This window comes from Neophocaena asiaeorientalis, unplaced genomic scaffold, assembly GCF_003031525.2.
Source record: "Neophocaena asiaeorientalis asiaeorientalis breed wild unplaced genomic scaffold, Neophocaena_asiaeorientalis_V1.1 scaffold218, whole genome shotgun sequence".
Classification (NCBI taxonomy): domain Eukaryota; kingdom Metazoa; phylum Chordata; class Mammalia; order Artiodactyla; family Phocoenidae; genus Neophocaena; species Neophocaena asiaeorientalis.
This window is the reverse complement of record NW_020172818.1, coordinates 5,601,326-5,617,646: the sequence shown is the minus strand read 5'-3', so window position 1 is coordinate 5,617,646 and position 16,321 is coordinate 5,601,326. Positions and strand designations below refer to the sequence as shown.

Here is a 16,321-nt window from a genome sequence, read left to right as displayed (position 1 = left end):
AATATATATATATATATATATAAAACACTTCAATAATACAAGAAGCCCTGAAAAGAAAAAAAAATGTTTTAATCGACTTTAATCCAGCTAGAATTGTAATGCAAACATTAAAAACTGGGCAAACAATGAGGCAAAAAGTAAAGGTACATGCCAACCACGCTGCACCATTTTGCACGGCATTTGTCTTCACATAATTTGGGAGCTGGAAGGGATCTTGGCCAACCACTGCTCCAATGCACTGACTTGAGAGGGATCTGGGGTGCAGAGATGCCTGGCATCATCTTGTGGTCACACCAGCTCTTGAACTCCAGATTCCCACCTGTTCTTTCAAAGTTACACTGTGCTGTGTTTGCTGTGGATGGCCCAGAAGCACCCTACACCTTAACACTCCCAAATGTACCCAAATACCATCTGGAACGGTCCAGGCAGCACAAGCCTTATAATCAGACCAGGGTCTGGATCCCAACTCCGCCACTTCCCAGCTACCTCATCTGGGACAAGTCACATGAACTCTGAGCCTCACTCTCTTGAGTTGGTAAAATGGAGGTAACCATACTCACCCCACAGAGCTGCTGTGAGCACTGACTGACGTGGCGCAGGAAAAGTACCTGCTATATAGCATTGCCACAGGGCAGGGCCTCAACACTCAATAGCTTTCTAAATTTTACTTCATGGCTGATCAATTCTACAATCACTTGCTTTGTTGGACTTGGTTGGCTGGCATCTCAGAAGCCATGTCACCCCTGCCCTATGGTGCAGCAGAGTTTGGGTAACATGGGTCCCACCCTCAGCTTAAGGAGTGGGCCTTGACTGCCCCCAGGCAACCCATCTCCCCTGTGTAGCACTGCAAGGGGAGTCTGCATTAGAACGATGCAGACACTGTAGAGAACAGCTAGATGGAAAGAATCTCACCACTAGATCAAGCCTCACCTGAAGCTAGTTTCAGTTGCATGAGACAACAGTCCACTTAGTTGAAAACCACATAGAGATTTGTCTGTATGAATCAGGTAAATGAAACATGATTACTCGAAAGATGTTTATAAGAGAGTAAGAGAGATGACAGGAGAGATTTGATTGTAAAAGGTCAGAGGGTCAGCCCAAATGATGATTAATCCATCAGTGAAGTGTAAACACTTGAAGTTATAATGAGGGGACCCAGAGGATCATTAGCAAGAGGAACGCCAAGGGCAGTGGAGAGGGAAGGTTTTGCGTGGCTATTAGACATGAGTGATTAAGTCTCAAGGTGAAGCAATGAGGAGCCACCAAGGTGTCCACCTCTCCTCCTAGTTTTGTTCTGGCCAATTAAGTGATATTTCCTGCTAAGACACAGGGCTGGGCGAAGTGGGGGGTGAGGGGGAGAGAAGGTGGGCAGCTATGGAAGGAAACTTCTCTGGGGAAAAAGTCTGGGCTTCATCTTCATTCCTGTGGCAGAAATGCTCAAACAGCGAGTGACAAAGTAATCACTGAAGACTGTTCATTCAACTCTAGGACAACCTGGAGCTCCTTGTTTCTGATATAATCAGTTACCTGGACAAACCTGAACTATTTGAGGTGAAATCAGCGGTTCTTAAACTGGGGTCTGTGCACAGACTCAAAGGGATTTGTGAACTTGGAAGGAAAAAACCCAAACCAAACCAAACCCACATCTTCATTTCCACCAGCCCCTCCAGTTACACTTTAGCCTTTGATTCTCTTATGCAAATAGACAGTGAATCTCTGTCAGTGCCTCTGTCACTGAAGAAATCAGAAATATTTTCATTTAATATTCAGTGTTTGCTGATATCGGCAGTATTGTGTCTGCTCATCACTACTTTGAAACGACAGTAGTTATCAGAACGTCCACTATATACTGTTAGTTAACGGGCTTAATAAACAAGCACATGGTGCTCCATTGCAAATTCACTTTTTTAGTATTTTGATGTTTCAACCTGACACCCTACTTATGTAGGGTGTCATCTTATGACTACTGCCATTTAATTTTCAATAAAGGACAATAACACACGGTTTGGGGGCCATCTGTCAGCCATGATGACAAAGAGTTCATTTCGTATCGTAAATGGGGTTATTGGAGGAAAGAAATGTAACAGTTGTAAGAAAATGTACTAATTAACAGGAATAAGAAGTTACACTCCTTGGACACTGAGCTCTTTATCTAAAACAATGCCCCTTATTAGTCCATTGTGTTACCATTTTTGTGCATTTTTTCTCTCACTCATTATTTTTTGTTTCCATAGTGGGCCATCTTTCAGTTTTTAAAGATTACCGTATTTCCCTGATTCACTGCCTCCTTCTGCTTTCTTTTTTACATTTTAACTTTAGTGAAATGAGCACGCAATCAATTTTGCATTTAATGTGGTACTTTCCTCTTTTCCCCCAAAAAGACATTAATTAATCCAAAGGTCTATACAATATATACTGCCTTAAAATCAAGGAGTATTATATTCTGATGAGTCACAAATAGCACTGTATATTGACTAGGAAATCAGAAGCTTTTAGTTCTCCTTCTCCATGTGTTGAAGGCTGGATAGAAAATTGATGGTTTAGGAAAATAGCTGTCACTGCGGATTGAGCACCGTATTAGTTATCTATTGCTGCAGGAGATACTATTCCAAAAGTCAGCAGCTTAAAACTACAAAGGTTTATTATCTCACACAGTATGTGAGGGTCAGAAATCTGGGATTGGCTTAGCTGCGCGGCTGAGCTCAGGATCTCTCCTGAGGTTGCAGTGAAGCTGGCAGCAGGGCCTGCGTTCGTCTGAGGACTGACTGGGGCTGGACCATCAGCTTCCTCGGTCAATAACACGGGTGGCAGGAGGCCTCATTTCCTCACCATGAGGGGAAGGAAGGAAGGAAGGACCCCTCCCCAACCCATCTCCTTCCGTCCGAAATACGGCTAATGGATAGAAACAAAATTAACCACTGGCTGAAGATTTATTTCAATCGAGTTTAAGTGTATTTGTTGTGAACTTCGGACAACTGTTGTACACTAACAATATCCCGGTAAGGACAAAAGCAAGAAAACTTATGTTTTTGTTTGTTTTCTTTTTTCTTCCATCTATTTTCCTTTATTCAGGTACCACTGAACCTCTGCTGTGATTGACTATGATTCAACCATAGGGGTAAGACTCATTCTAAAGACAAGCCTTGCTGTTTTAAACTTCAGTCTTTGTCAAAGCTAAAAAATACACATTCTAGGAACACAATTTTCTAATAGGTACGTTAGATGAAGAAGGTTCTGTGGCATTTCAGGCAGAGGAAGCCTGTGCACTACAGGGTCTGGGGAAGAATGACACCTTTGGGGACTTACATCAGAATGAACACCGAGATTCACGGCTAGAATGGAAAGTGGGGTGCTGGTGGAAGAGGCTGGAAAGATAGGCAGGGGCCAGGTGTGCAAGGAAGGAAGGAAAGAAAGGGAGGGAGAGAGGGAGGGAGGGAGGAGAGAAGGGAAAAAGGAAGGAGGGAAGGGAGAAAGGGAGGGAGGGAGGAAGGAAGGATGGACTGTGGCTCTGCCCTAGCTGACCCTCAGGGAAAACGAGAAAAGGGCGAGGGAGCCTGGGAGGCTGAGCCTTCCAGGTGGAGGCTGTCTTGGTCCTGCTGCCACAGTGCTTACCTTCTGCCATGGCCTTGATGTCATCCAGCACAGGGACCACTCTAGGTTTGAGCTGTTCGAAAATTCCGCCTCCCAGCAACAACTTAATATCTAAATTCCAAGAAGCATAAGGGACAGTGAGGGTGGGGTCTCTTTCTTTATTCTCTTACCTCTCAGTCTCTTCCCGATGCCGATTTCGTTGCCTGGTTTAGTCTCTCCCGACGCGAAATCCCACTTTTCACTCCAGACCCCGTTTGGCTGTGGACTCTCGTGCGGAGATTTCTTGGCACACTTCCAAGCCCTCACACCAGCTGCGTCCCCCGTGAAAACTTAACCACTGCAGACTCGGTGTTTCTTTGTACTAGGAATAGGTTCACCTTATCACCTTGATTCACGGCTGCAGGTGTCCCTAACCTCTCCAGCTGGACCAGGGTTTCTGAACCCGGGCTCTATCGACATTGGGGGTCGGGTCCATCTTTCCTATGGGACCTGCCCTGTGCTTTGCAGGGTTTTTAGCCACATCCCTGGCCTCTGCCAATGGATGGGACCCAACCGGGACACTGAAAATGCCTCCAGATGTTGCCAGATGTCGCCTTGAGGGCAAAACAGCCCCTGGTTGCTAACCACTGAGCACGTGGGGACCAGCCCCGCCCACCCCTCTAATTCCTGAAGCCACTGGCTTCTCCGGGGGGCCCATATCTGTCTTTAACAGCAGATCGGACAGAGACCCAATTCTTCTCTCGCATGGGGAGTGAAGAACAGGTGCCCGTGACTGCAGGAAAGCAGAAGCATTTGTATAATAAATGCTAGGCTTTAATGGCTGAGTAACAAACTACACGTTGTCAATAATGCTAGGGAATTACTGTTCTGTTCTTCCCCTTTGTTCACGCAGAAATTGCAGAAACAGCATATTACATTTCTTAGTCCATGTTTTATGGGAGATGGCCATAGCATCTTCTAGCCAAAACAAACACATCTGAGGCAACGTTAAATTTTACTCACTGTCCAGATCTGAGAATGCCCTTGCCTTCGTGGTGGTATACTGGTCCAGTACATAGTCAATTTGCTAAAAAAAAAAAAAAAAAAAAAAGATTACTTGAAACTTCTTCTGGAGGTTTCCCAAGCCACAATAAAAAGAGATTTAACATATAAAAATTATCCTGAATCAGAGTTTTTTTTTTAAAGAAAGCAGGTTCTTAGAGATATTTCTATTTTTGGGATGCTCAGACTTCTTACTGGCTTAAGAAATATGATTTCTTATTTCTCATGATTCTGTGGATTGGCTATGCCGATCTCCTGGTTGGCGCTGGCTTGGCTGGGGACAAATGGATTCCTCTCTCTATGTGGTCTCTCCTCCCAAGCGGCCAGGCTGGGTGTTTTCACGTAGTGGGCCCGCTAGCAAGAGGACAAGAGTAGACACTGCAAGGCCTTTGGAAGCCTAAGGTCAAAACTAGCACAAGGTCACGTCTACTTCATTCGTTTGGTCAAAGCGGGTCACAGACACATCCAAGATTTGAGGGGATGGAAAACAGATCCACCTCTTGAAAGGAGGAACTGCAGAGAATTTGAGGTCGTGTGAAATCTACCACCCTAGAATCATTTTACTTAGCAGCTATTACTAACCTCTGCTGGGGCCACTCACCCTTCTGCCTACCGTGTCTTTGTGGGTCTGCTTCCCCACACCCTCTGCAACCCTGGATGTTACCACTTCTAAATAAAATAACTATTGCCCATCTTCTTAGTGAAAATCTGCATTATTATTTAATTGTTCATTTCTCCAATTACTAGAGTAAGGTTAACTTGCAAATGAAACAACAGACAAAGGATTAATCTCCAAAATATACAAACAGCTCATGGAGTTCAATATCAAAAAAACAAACAACCCTATTAAAAAATGGGCAGAAGACCTATGTAGACATTTCACCAAAGAAGACATACAGATGGCCAAGAGACACATGAAAAGATGCTCATCACCACTAATCATTAGAGAAATGCAAATCAGAACCACAATGAGGTATCACCTCACACCGGTCACAATGGCCATCATCAAAAAGTCTACAAACAATAAACGCTGGAGAGGGTGTGCAGAAAAGGGAACCCTCCTGTGCTATTGGTGGGAATGTAAATTGATACAGTCACTATGGAGAGCAGTATGGAGGTTCCTTAAAAAACTAAAAATAGAACTACCATATGACCCAGCAATCCCACTACTGGGCATATACCCTGAGAAAACCATAATTTAAAAAGAGTCATGTACCACAGTGTTCACTGCAGCTCTATTTACAATAGCCAGGACATGGAAGCAACCTAAGTGTCCATCGACAGATGAATGGATAAAGAAGATGTGGCACATATATACAATGGAATATTACTCAGTCATAAAAAGAAATGAAATTGAGTTATTTTTAGTGAGGTGGATGGACCTAGAGTCTGTCATACAGAGTGAAGGAAGTCAGAAAGAGAATAACAAATACTGTATGCTAACACATATATATGGAATCTAAGAAAAGAAAAAAAAAATGGTACTGATGAACCTAGTGGCAGAGCAGGAATAAAGACGTAGACATAGCGAATGGACTTGAGGACACAGTGGGGAGGGGGAAGCTGGGGCGAAGTGAGAGTAGTATTGACGTATATGCACTACGGAATGTAAAATTGTTACCTAGTGGGAAGCAGCTGCATAGCACAGGGAGGTCAGCTTGGTGCTTTGCGACCACGTAGAGGGGTGGAATAGGGAGGGTGGGAGGGAGGCTCAAGAGGGAGGGGATATGGGGATATACGTATGCATATGGCTGATTCACTTTGTTGTACAACAGAAACTAACACAGCATTGTGAAGCAATTATACTCCAATAAAGATGTATTAAAGAAATTTTATGATGTTTGGGACCAGTTACATTTCCTCGTAAATCAATTATTGACATTCTCTGCCCAATTTTTTATAGATTTGTTAGAGCTCTTTCATATATTTTGAACTACATAAGTTTCCCCCAAAGCCAGAACACTTTAGTCTCCTTCCAAGATTATGAAAGCAATCCCAAAGTTCACCAGCCATGATTGCTATGTGTTTAACTTTGCCAACTTTTTAGGAAAGAGATTTTACTTTGGCATCTTTAGAATGATAGGTAAAAAATATTATGAATTTTTACTCACAAACTGGGGAAATGAAGCATTTCCCTCTCTGCACAGGCTATAAAAGCTGAATAAAGTTAGCTTCTATAATCTCAATATTAAAAATTCCTGCACTCCTTGCATTTTTAGTTCCAACCACATATTAAAAAACCAGTACCATATTTAATGTGTTCGCATTTTTTTAGAATATATTAAACCTGTAAGAACACATCCCTGTGTAAGGAAGCCCATGGATTCTGGCAGGCTCTTATCAGTGAATCTAATAGGATAGCATCCATCTCTCTGCTTGTTGGCTCAGCATCATATGTTTGATGGTTTCTGCTGAGAGGTTTTTATTTATTTATTTATTTAATTTTTGGCTGCGTTGGGTCTTCGTTGCTGCACGCGGGCTTTCTCTAGCTGCAGCGAGCGAGGGCTACTCTTTGTTGCGGTGCGTGGGCTTCTCATTGCGGAGGCTTCTCTTGTTGCAGAGCATGGGCTCTAGGCCTGCGGGCTTCAGTGCTGTGACTCATGGGCTCTAGAGGGCAGGCTCATAAGTTGTGGCACATGGGCTTAGTTGTTCTGCGGCATGTAGGATCTTCCCAGACCAGGGCTCGAACCCGTGTCCCCTGCATTGGCAGGAAGATTCTTAACCACTGTGCCACCAGGGAAGCCCGTGACTTTTTTTAAAAAGAAAAATCTTTGGTGCCACTGTCCTTTCTTTTTCACAATATCGTTAACTCCCCATCGTTTGCTTGAAGTTACTCTGGTAATGAAACCTTTCTGTTTTATAAACACTTATTTGCTAATATCTGTATAGATGTGTAAAATTCCTTGGGAAGGAGAGACACACACACACATGCACAGAAGTTGTCTCTGGGGACAGGGTGACCTGAGGGTACCTTTTTTCTGTATCCCAGAAGCACATTGATGCTTTGCCTATTCAGAACATCTTTTTTAAAAACCTCTCAGCAGAGGGCTTCCCCAGTGGCGCAGTGGTTAAGAATCCGCCTGCCAATTCAGGGGGCACAGGTTCGAGCCCTGGTCCAACTAGAGAAAGCCCGCGTGCAGCAACAAAGACCAACACAGCCAAAAATAAATAAATAAAATAGAAAAAGTCATGAGACCTTTAAAATGGTTAAGCACTTTTATAATAAGTAATATAATTATATGGTATACCTTAATAAAAGAAATAAAGTAAAATAAAATAAAAGCACCAATTCTGAAATTATGCTTTGTACTCTTTTGAAAATCACTTGCTAGGCCTTTATTCCTTTATCTTTAAAATTAAAAGACAACACCTGTCTACAATGATTATAGGGTTTCCAGAAGGTCCAAATAAGATTCCAAATATATACAGGAACTCCCAAAGGCCTCAAACACAAAGCATCATGGGATATAGAGTGTGGTCCTTACCCCTGGAGTTGCATTCAGGAGGGTTCTCAAGTCGTTGAAATTACTTTCTGACAATTTCCGAGTCTTTTCAATGTGAGTCCTTATGTGTTGGTTTGCCACAAAACCATAGATGATACCAATGCTGCAGGAAAAGGAAAGGAGAGCATTTACTGTGGGAGCCATGGCCGTGGCCAGGTGCAGAGCAGCCCACAGCCGGGAGAAGGTGGAAGGTCTTCCTGTGCAGAGAACCCCTGCTCCGCAAGCCCAGCCCCTCCACTGCTACAGGCTTCCTGCCTCCATCGCAAAATCCACGCACCACCAAATGTGGGCCACAGAACAAGACTCAGTCCTCTCAGGGAAGACATATATCCATTCAAGACACGTTGCTCAGTTAAATATGAGTCTTATAAATGGAACAATGTTCAGGAAATAGAAGTTACAAAGGTTATAAGACAGAGTGTGGAATACAGTCCCACTTCTGTACAGATGCGAATGTAGGTATACACTCTCCATGCAGGGCGTGCACACACACACACACACACACACACACACACACACACATACACACACACACACACACACACACACACACACACTACGTGCATACCTCTGCTCCCCTCAAGAAGACTGTCAGGAAAAATACTAAAATGATAAGAATGGTTTGGGCTTTCTAATGTTTTTGGTTAATCTAATTGTCTTTGTTAGCTACTGCATTGTCCAGGTTGAAAGGAAATGTGAATTACTTTAGCATTAAAATACTATATAAGCTGCAAGCCATAGAGTATACACCGTCTCCTTCCACTTTATGTGAAGCACAAAATCAAACAAAATGATGGTGCTGAAAGTCAGTGGTTATATTCTGGGGAGGGGTGGGTAATGGTGTAGTTAGTGTGTTCACTTCATAGAAATTCGCACATATGTGCTTATGATAGGAACACTTTTCTCCATATAAAATGCACTTCAATAAAGAGTTTCAAAAACACTACATGAGGGCTTCCCTGGTGGCACAGTGGTTAAGAATCCGCCTGCCAATGCAGGGGACACAGGTTCGAGCCCTGGTCCGGGAAGATCCCACATGCTGTGGAGCAACTAAGCCCGTGGGCCAGAGCTACTGAGCCTGCGCTCTAGGGCCCGTGAGCCACAACTACTTAAGTCCACGCTCCTAGAGCCCGTGCTCCACAACAAGAGAAGCCACCGCAATGAGAAGCCTGCACACCTGCAACGAAGAGTAGCCCCCGCTTGCCACAACTAGAGAAAGCCTGTGTGCAGCAACGAAGACCCAAAGCAGCCAAAAATAAATAAATAAAAACACCACATGAGAGGCATCTTACGTGAAAAGCTACACTACATGAAAACAACCACCAACCATATTTTTCGAGCCATCTGAAATGTCTACGTTTAATCATTTTAAGAGCTCTTAATGTCTACTAATTACTAACAATCCCCTGACAAATTAATTTGACCAACTGGTTTGTTTTTGTGTCAAGCCCTTTAAACATTAAAATGTTACATTTAAGATGGCTAATCACCAAGGCCCTGTTGGATTTAGCCACTAGATGGCAGCAAGAAATTATATAAACTCATAACACACCCTACAGAAGTTACCTCCAGAAGTTAACAAAATTTTTAGTTTGTAATAAATTGTTAGTTTGTAACCATCCAATGGAAGGTGTAACTATGTTTCTAGAAGAAAATTTTGCAAATAATACGCAAACTTTTGGGGGAAAATTCTGATGGAGAATATGAATACTTCTGCTTCTTCACCAAAAGCAACATCTTAAACATGATGCATTCATATATTTACAGGTATGATGGCCAACTGTCCACTTTTGCACGAAAAGTCCCACATTCCCAGGAAACCTCTCAGTCTTGGGTAATTTGGGGAGTCATTTGCCCCATTTCTGTCATGAGTCATTCCAAAGAGCATTGCTCGTGTGGTTACCAGAGGGGAAGGGGGAGGGGGATAAATGAGAAGGCTGGGATTTACATATGCACACTACTATATATAAAATAGATAACCAACAAGGGGCTACTGTATAGCATAGGGAACTATACTCAATATTTTGTAATAACCTATAAGGGAAAAGAATCTGAAAAATAATATATATATATCTCACTGTGCCATACACCTGAAACTAACATAATGTAAATCAACTATACTTCAATAGAAAAATTAAAAAAATTTAAAAGATAGAGAAATAAACCTATTTTCCCATAGCAATATTACATAGGTGCATTGCCTTTCCAAACTAATCCCCCGAAGTCTGTAACACAATGTTGAACAACATTTCTTATGGTTAACAAGGTGCATTGGGGACTTCCCTGGTGGTGCAGAGATTAAGAATCCGCCTGCCAATGCAGGGGACACAGGTTCAAGCCCTGGTCCAGGAAGATCCCACATGCCACGGAGCAACTAAGCCTGTGCGCCACAGCTACTGATACCGTGCTCTAGAGCCCTCGAGCCACAACTACTGAGCCCGCGTGAGACAACTACTGAAGCCCGCACACCTAGAGCCTGTGCTCCACAACAAGAGAAGCCACTGCAGTGAGGAGCCCGCAGACTGCAAGGAAGAGTAGACACCGCTCGCCACAACTAGAGAAAGCCCGCGCACAGCAATGAGGACCCAACACAGCCAAAAATGAATAATAAATAAATTTAAAAAAAAAACCAAGGTGCAGTGGAATATGTAATAAAGGAGGAACATGAGACTTGGCTTCTGGTCTCGCAACTGCCACTAACTCAGACTGTGTGAGCTTGAGGATGTCCCTTCCCTCTGTGAGCTTCAGTTGGCATCAAAAACTAGAAATTAGATCAGACTGCAGAGGAGAGGGGTACTGGATGTCCACAAGGTGTCTTCGATTTTTTTTTAAGTTTGGGTTCACGTTGATGATAATCTTTAAAAGATCTAATTAACAATATCCTCTGACATCTGAAGGGACCACCTTAGAATCCGTTTTTGTCGGTCTCAAGTCTGCGTTGGTATTTATGAGGCTGGCATTACACCACAGCAATAATAGTTATTAAATGATTCACTCATGCAAAATAAGGCCAAATGACCCAAAATGACGACTTTGGAGTAGTGTCAACAGAAGGGAAAAAAAAGCTGAGTCATAGTAATATACCTGGGCCTTTATGTACCATGCCAATTTTCAACCATTCTACACCATGACAAGCCAGGATCACCACCTGAATATACCTGCCCACCAGAGGATTTCACACTGGGGGCCCTTGCTCTCTCCCCATCATGTCCAAATTATTTGTCGTTCGTCATGCTCCAGACCCATTTTTGTCATATAAGTCAAAGTGAACTTGGGAAACAAACAGCAAGTCCAAGTCCATGTGGCTTTTCCTGAACCCCCTGGATAGGAGAAGGACATCTTGCCTTGAACTCCCAGAGGTCTCGCCCTGAAGTTCTGATGGGTTTTTCTTACTTCACACTCTATTTTGCCTTTATTTCCACCTATGTTTAACTTCCCTAAAAAGAGGTGGAAACTGCTTCTTTGTAAACCTTGGGTAATGCAGGGTCTCGTGTCCATGGTGGGTGATCAGTGAAGGCAGATTTAAGGACTGGGCTTGTTTCATCTGATCCATTTAGAAGATTAGCCATGTGTTCAGAATGTCCAAGTCAGAAACTATCTTTGTTCCTTTATTGAATAAATGCTGTTACTCCGAAAATCATCAATCAGTAAACACAGCATTGCGATACAATGCTGAATTTCAATACACCGTATTTAAAAGGACACATTTCTGTTACTCAGTTATAGATCGAATTAAAATGAAAGCATTAATCATTTTTTTAAAACTGTACTAAACAGAATTCTGGGATAGAATTTAGCAACTTTCAAAGCTGATTTTCACACACATAACTCATTGTAAATTTTATATTTAAATTAAAGACAGCAAATTCAAATGCCTACACAGGCAGGCAGAAAGCATGAAGGGCAAAGTGCCTGGTATGGACCTGTGGGAGCTGGAGATAAAGATGGGGGTCGGGCAGATGCCCTGTGGTTCCAGTAAGTGCTACCATGATGGAAGAAGACCAGATCTTCCAATTATTCACAAAAATCTGGGAATCTGGATTCATATGTAAAATCTCCCATTTCAAATTTTTTTTCCCATTTTTAAATATTAGCAACAAATCAAAGAAAAAAATTTTAAATACTACACAAACCAATTGATGGTCTCCATTTGTAATCCCAAATTTAAAACTCTTAGTTAAACACAAATAGAGAATTTAAAAGTTATTCTTTTTGTTGTTGTTGATTTAGACATTCCTTATTATTCAATGTTCCTTTAAGCATGCACACAAGAAAAATCACATGAAATTCATGTTTTGTTTTTTTTAACACCAGTCAACTATTAGGATATGACAATGAGGGAAATTCACCTCACACAAAAAGGGAATAAAATTTCAATCAAATGATAGTCAAATGACTATCAGTTCTCTGGCATTGACACAAAAGCCTTTAAGCTACCGAAAATTTTATGTAGTACAACAAAATCTCTTGAAATTTTTAGCAGAAGATAGGAATTTATTTTTATGACATATTAGCACTATAACTTCTGTATTTTATATGGACAGACCGATTTTCTCTACTTAAAAGTAAATACTTAAAGTTTCTAGAGTATGGCTAAACATTTAGGATTTGTAGCAGTTTTTTCTACCAATTTCTACTGACAATGAAATTAGCCAATAAGAGCCAAATAAATGTTCTGTCTGTAACTGATCTCTTACTTTTTAAAGATAATTTTTCGATTTCAATTTTATATAACTAATTCTCTCATTAAGCAAGTCTCATGATTTCCAAGGCATGCTAGCCCAATTTCTTTTCTGGAAGCTTGTGGCCTCCACACCAGGAATTGACATCACATTGCAACAACAACAAAAAAAATACTTTGAAAATAGCCACCTTCCTGAAAAGGACTGGGATTGTTTCACCACAGTAATTGGCAAAAGCTGACTTTTGGGCAACGTAGAAATAACCTCTATTCTGGAGAAATAAAGGCACAGCTGTTCCTTTTTGTTGTTGCTTATAACCTTTTTGAAATTCTGAAAAATGCAGTGATGACAAATGCAAAGGAAAGGAGAGAAAAGTTGGCTTTTTCTGGAGTAAGACACATCTGCTTAAACAGTCCACAGTGAGACGTGGAAATGTAATCTTCTGCTGATGGTCAAACAGACTTACGTAAACATATGTCAACGTCTATGGAATTCAAACACTCTGCAGCTGCCTTTGGAAAAGCTCAAATGGAAAAAAGAATATGACCACATATACTCCACATATACTAGGGGATCTTTCTCATTAACACCTATGCCTTTCTCAATTAAAAAGAAAAAATTTCAAAAATTTTAATAAAATGGGATGGATGAAAAATCAAGACTAATTTAAAAACTAACTTCTTTTTTAATTGTAACAGTATTCAGCCACAAAAAGGAACTGACTGAGCCTGATAAAAGGCAAGTAGACTGCTCTGGGCTTCTGAAAGAATTTTTTAAAAATCTTATACAAAGATTATTTATCGCTAGTATCCAATCTCTGCTGAGGTCGATGGAAGCAGAGGCTAATAGCTCGTTTTCTTTCTCTTTCCGCCTTCTAATTTTGTGGACATTCTTTCCCCTCTTATTTTATTCTAATCTTCTGATTTTGTGGACATAAGTTTCTTCTCCTTTTTATCTATCATAACATGGAAATTTCTGTTTTCTCCTCGTCTTTAATCTTCTTGGCTAGTTTTGATTACGTGCAAACAATTACTCAACTCATGCTGTTGAAGATACTTGCAAACCAGTAGGTGTTCTAAAATGATGACATCAAAATAGCTATTCAGATTAAAAAAAAAAATTCAAAGCAAAGAAGTTTAAACTTCTAGTCTGAATTCAAAGTAAACAAAACAATCTCAAATACTACTCTTATTTAGACCTATTTATAATCCTTATATAAATTCAATGTATTATGTGAAACAAATTAGTTTAAATTTGTCACTTAGCCTCAAATAGTTGATCAACTTTGGTTTAATTGTACTGAAATTTAAAATTGTTATATTAATTAATAAGTTTTACTTGGGTGGGGAAAATAGCTTAGCTGACTGTGTAGGAGGATAGAATCACAGATTTCTTTTTAAAGAATTTTCTAAACTAAAATATACTCAGGAGAAAAAAAACTTACCTAAATGTGTTTGATGGGTCTGAGTTCTCAGGAATAAAAGATATATTTAGCATTCATTTTATATAAAATGAAAGCCAAGTTTACTTCTGACATTGTAGCTTTAATGTTTATATATCTTTGTATTTAAAACCTCACATAAATAATTCAATCAGTTCAGGGTGAACTATAAAGTGTATATTGCATAATTGTATGTAATGCAAATAAAAGTGCAATTTAAAATAGAAACCCAATACAGGACATATGTTCCATTAAAAAAACTGAAAGCCCATTATTACATACGTGAACATTTATTTGGGTAAATGAGTACATGCAATAAAGAATTTTCCTGAAGTTACATCATATGTATTTATATCAAGTGAAAATTCTTAACTTGTTAAATAAATAATCATGCTAACAAGAAGCCCTAAGGGCAAGTATTTTCAAAAGGCACTTTGTCACCTGAGCCTCATCTTTGATGTCTAGGGTATACAAAAAGGAAGACACACGGCTGTCCAAGTCTTTGGATGAATGAAGGATGTAAGTTTCAGGCTTAAAGGAAATGCACAAGGGTCTGAATGGTCTTTGGGCTATAACCGACATTCTTCTGGTGGCTGGGGGGAGGTCACTACTCCCACAGCTGTAGGGTCTGTACATTCCTGAAAATCCTTCAAACACAAAGCAGAGAGACAGGGGAAATCTGTAATTACCACTGCCCTGATCCTAAGCTGCCTTTCAGAATTCAATGTGAAGAAGCAGTTAGATTCAAATTATGGACAGAGAGAACAGGGACACAGAGGGAAACAGGAGAGAGAGAGAGAGACAGAGAAACCCACACCCCCGCCTTGCAGATGAAACACACCCACAAAAACTACCTGGTGGTTAAACAAGGGTGCATGAAATTAGCTAACACATTCACTTGGATCCTGTTTATAAGTATATTGTTAAGGTCTATTTTTTTTTCTTTTTCAACATCTTTATTGGAGTATAATTGCTTTACAATGGTGTGTTCGTTTCTGCTATATAACAAAGTGAATCAGCTATACATATACATATATCCCCATATCCCCTCCCTCTTGCGTCTCCCTCCCTCCCACCCTCCCTATCCCACCCCTCTAGGTGGTCACAAAGCCCCGAGCTGCTCTCTCTGTGCTATGCGGCTGCTTCCCACTAGCTATCTACTTTACATTTGGTAGTGTATATATGTCCATGCCACTCTCTCACTCCGTCCCAGCTTACCCTTCCCCCTCCCTGTGTCCTGAAGTCCATTCTCTACGTCTGTGTTAAGGTCTATTGTTTCACTATTTTCAGCAGAAGGATATCTGTTCAAAAAAACCGACTGCTTTGGAATCAGTGGCAGTGCACTGGCTTTTGCTTTTTGTGGGGAATTTTTGGTTTTCTAAATTTAATTTTTGGTGTACTTAATTCAGTAAGTAATACTTGAGTGTGGTAGATAATTCAAAAGAAACAAAAAGTCTGGTTGCAGTAAGAAGCGAGTTCGCTTCCCTCCCCTTCACAGCCACCAATTTCCTTCTCAGAGGCAACTCGCCTGGCCAGGGTCTCAGCAATCCTTTCACGTGGTCTCTATGCAAACATAACCAAGTGTTCACATCCCCCTCCTTTTTTGTTTTTAATCACTGGTGTTGTGTTCTACACGTGGTCTACAAACTGCTTTTCTCACTGCATCTCACCTGGGGACTCTTTCGTATCAGCAACTCTAGAATTGGGAGATTGGGATTGACATGTATACACTAATATGTGTAAAACAGATAACTAATAAGAACCTGCTGTTTACAAATAAATAAATAAAATAAAGATTGTTTTTTAAGTTCCTAATAAAAATGAGAAAAATAAAAAACAAAAAAAACTGGGCATATAATTAGGAAGTTAACTCCATCCAACAATATTCTCCAATTCCCCAATTCAGGGACTCTACCCATCTGTATGGCACAGGGAACTATACTCAGTATTTTGTAATAACCTATAAGGGAAAAGAATCTGAAAACAAACACACACACACACACACACACACATATATATATATATATATATATATATATATATATATATCTAAGTCACACTGT

General features: G+C 40.8%; 1 protein-coding gene across 3 annotated transcripts in view; it reads right to left on the bottom strand.

Moving 5' to 3' along the window:
- PROM1 (prominin 1) overlaps window positions 1-16,321 on the bottom strand; it is a 99,579-nt gene that overhangs the window by 37,094 nt on the left and 46,164 nt on the right. For all 3 annotated transcript variants that reach the window (XM_024741851.1, XM_024741850.1, XM_024741852.1), the window contains exons 5-7: window positions 8,118-8,238; window positions 4,594-4,657; window positions 3,613-3,702 (exon numbers count right to left, since the gene is read on the bottom strand). In XM_024741851.1, coding sequence (XP_024597619.1) covers window positions 3,613-3,702; window positions 4,594-4,657; window positions 8,118-8,238 — 275 coding nt within the window. The remainder of the gene's footprint in view (window positions 1-3,612; window positions 3,703-4,593; window positions 4,658-8,117; window positions 8,239-16,321) is intronic.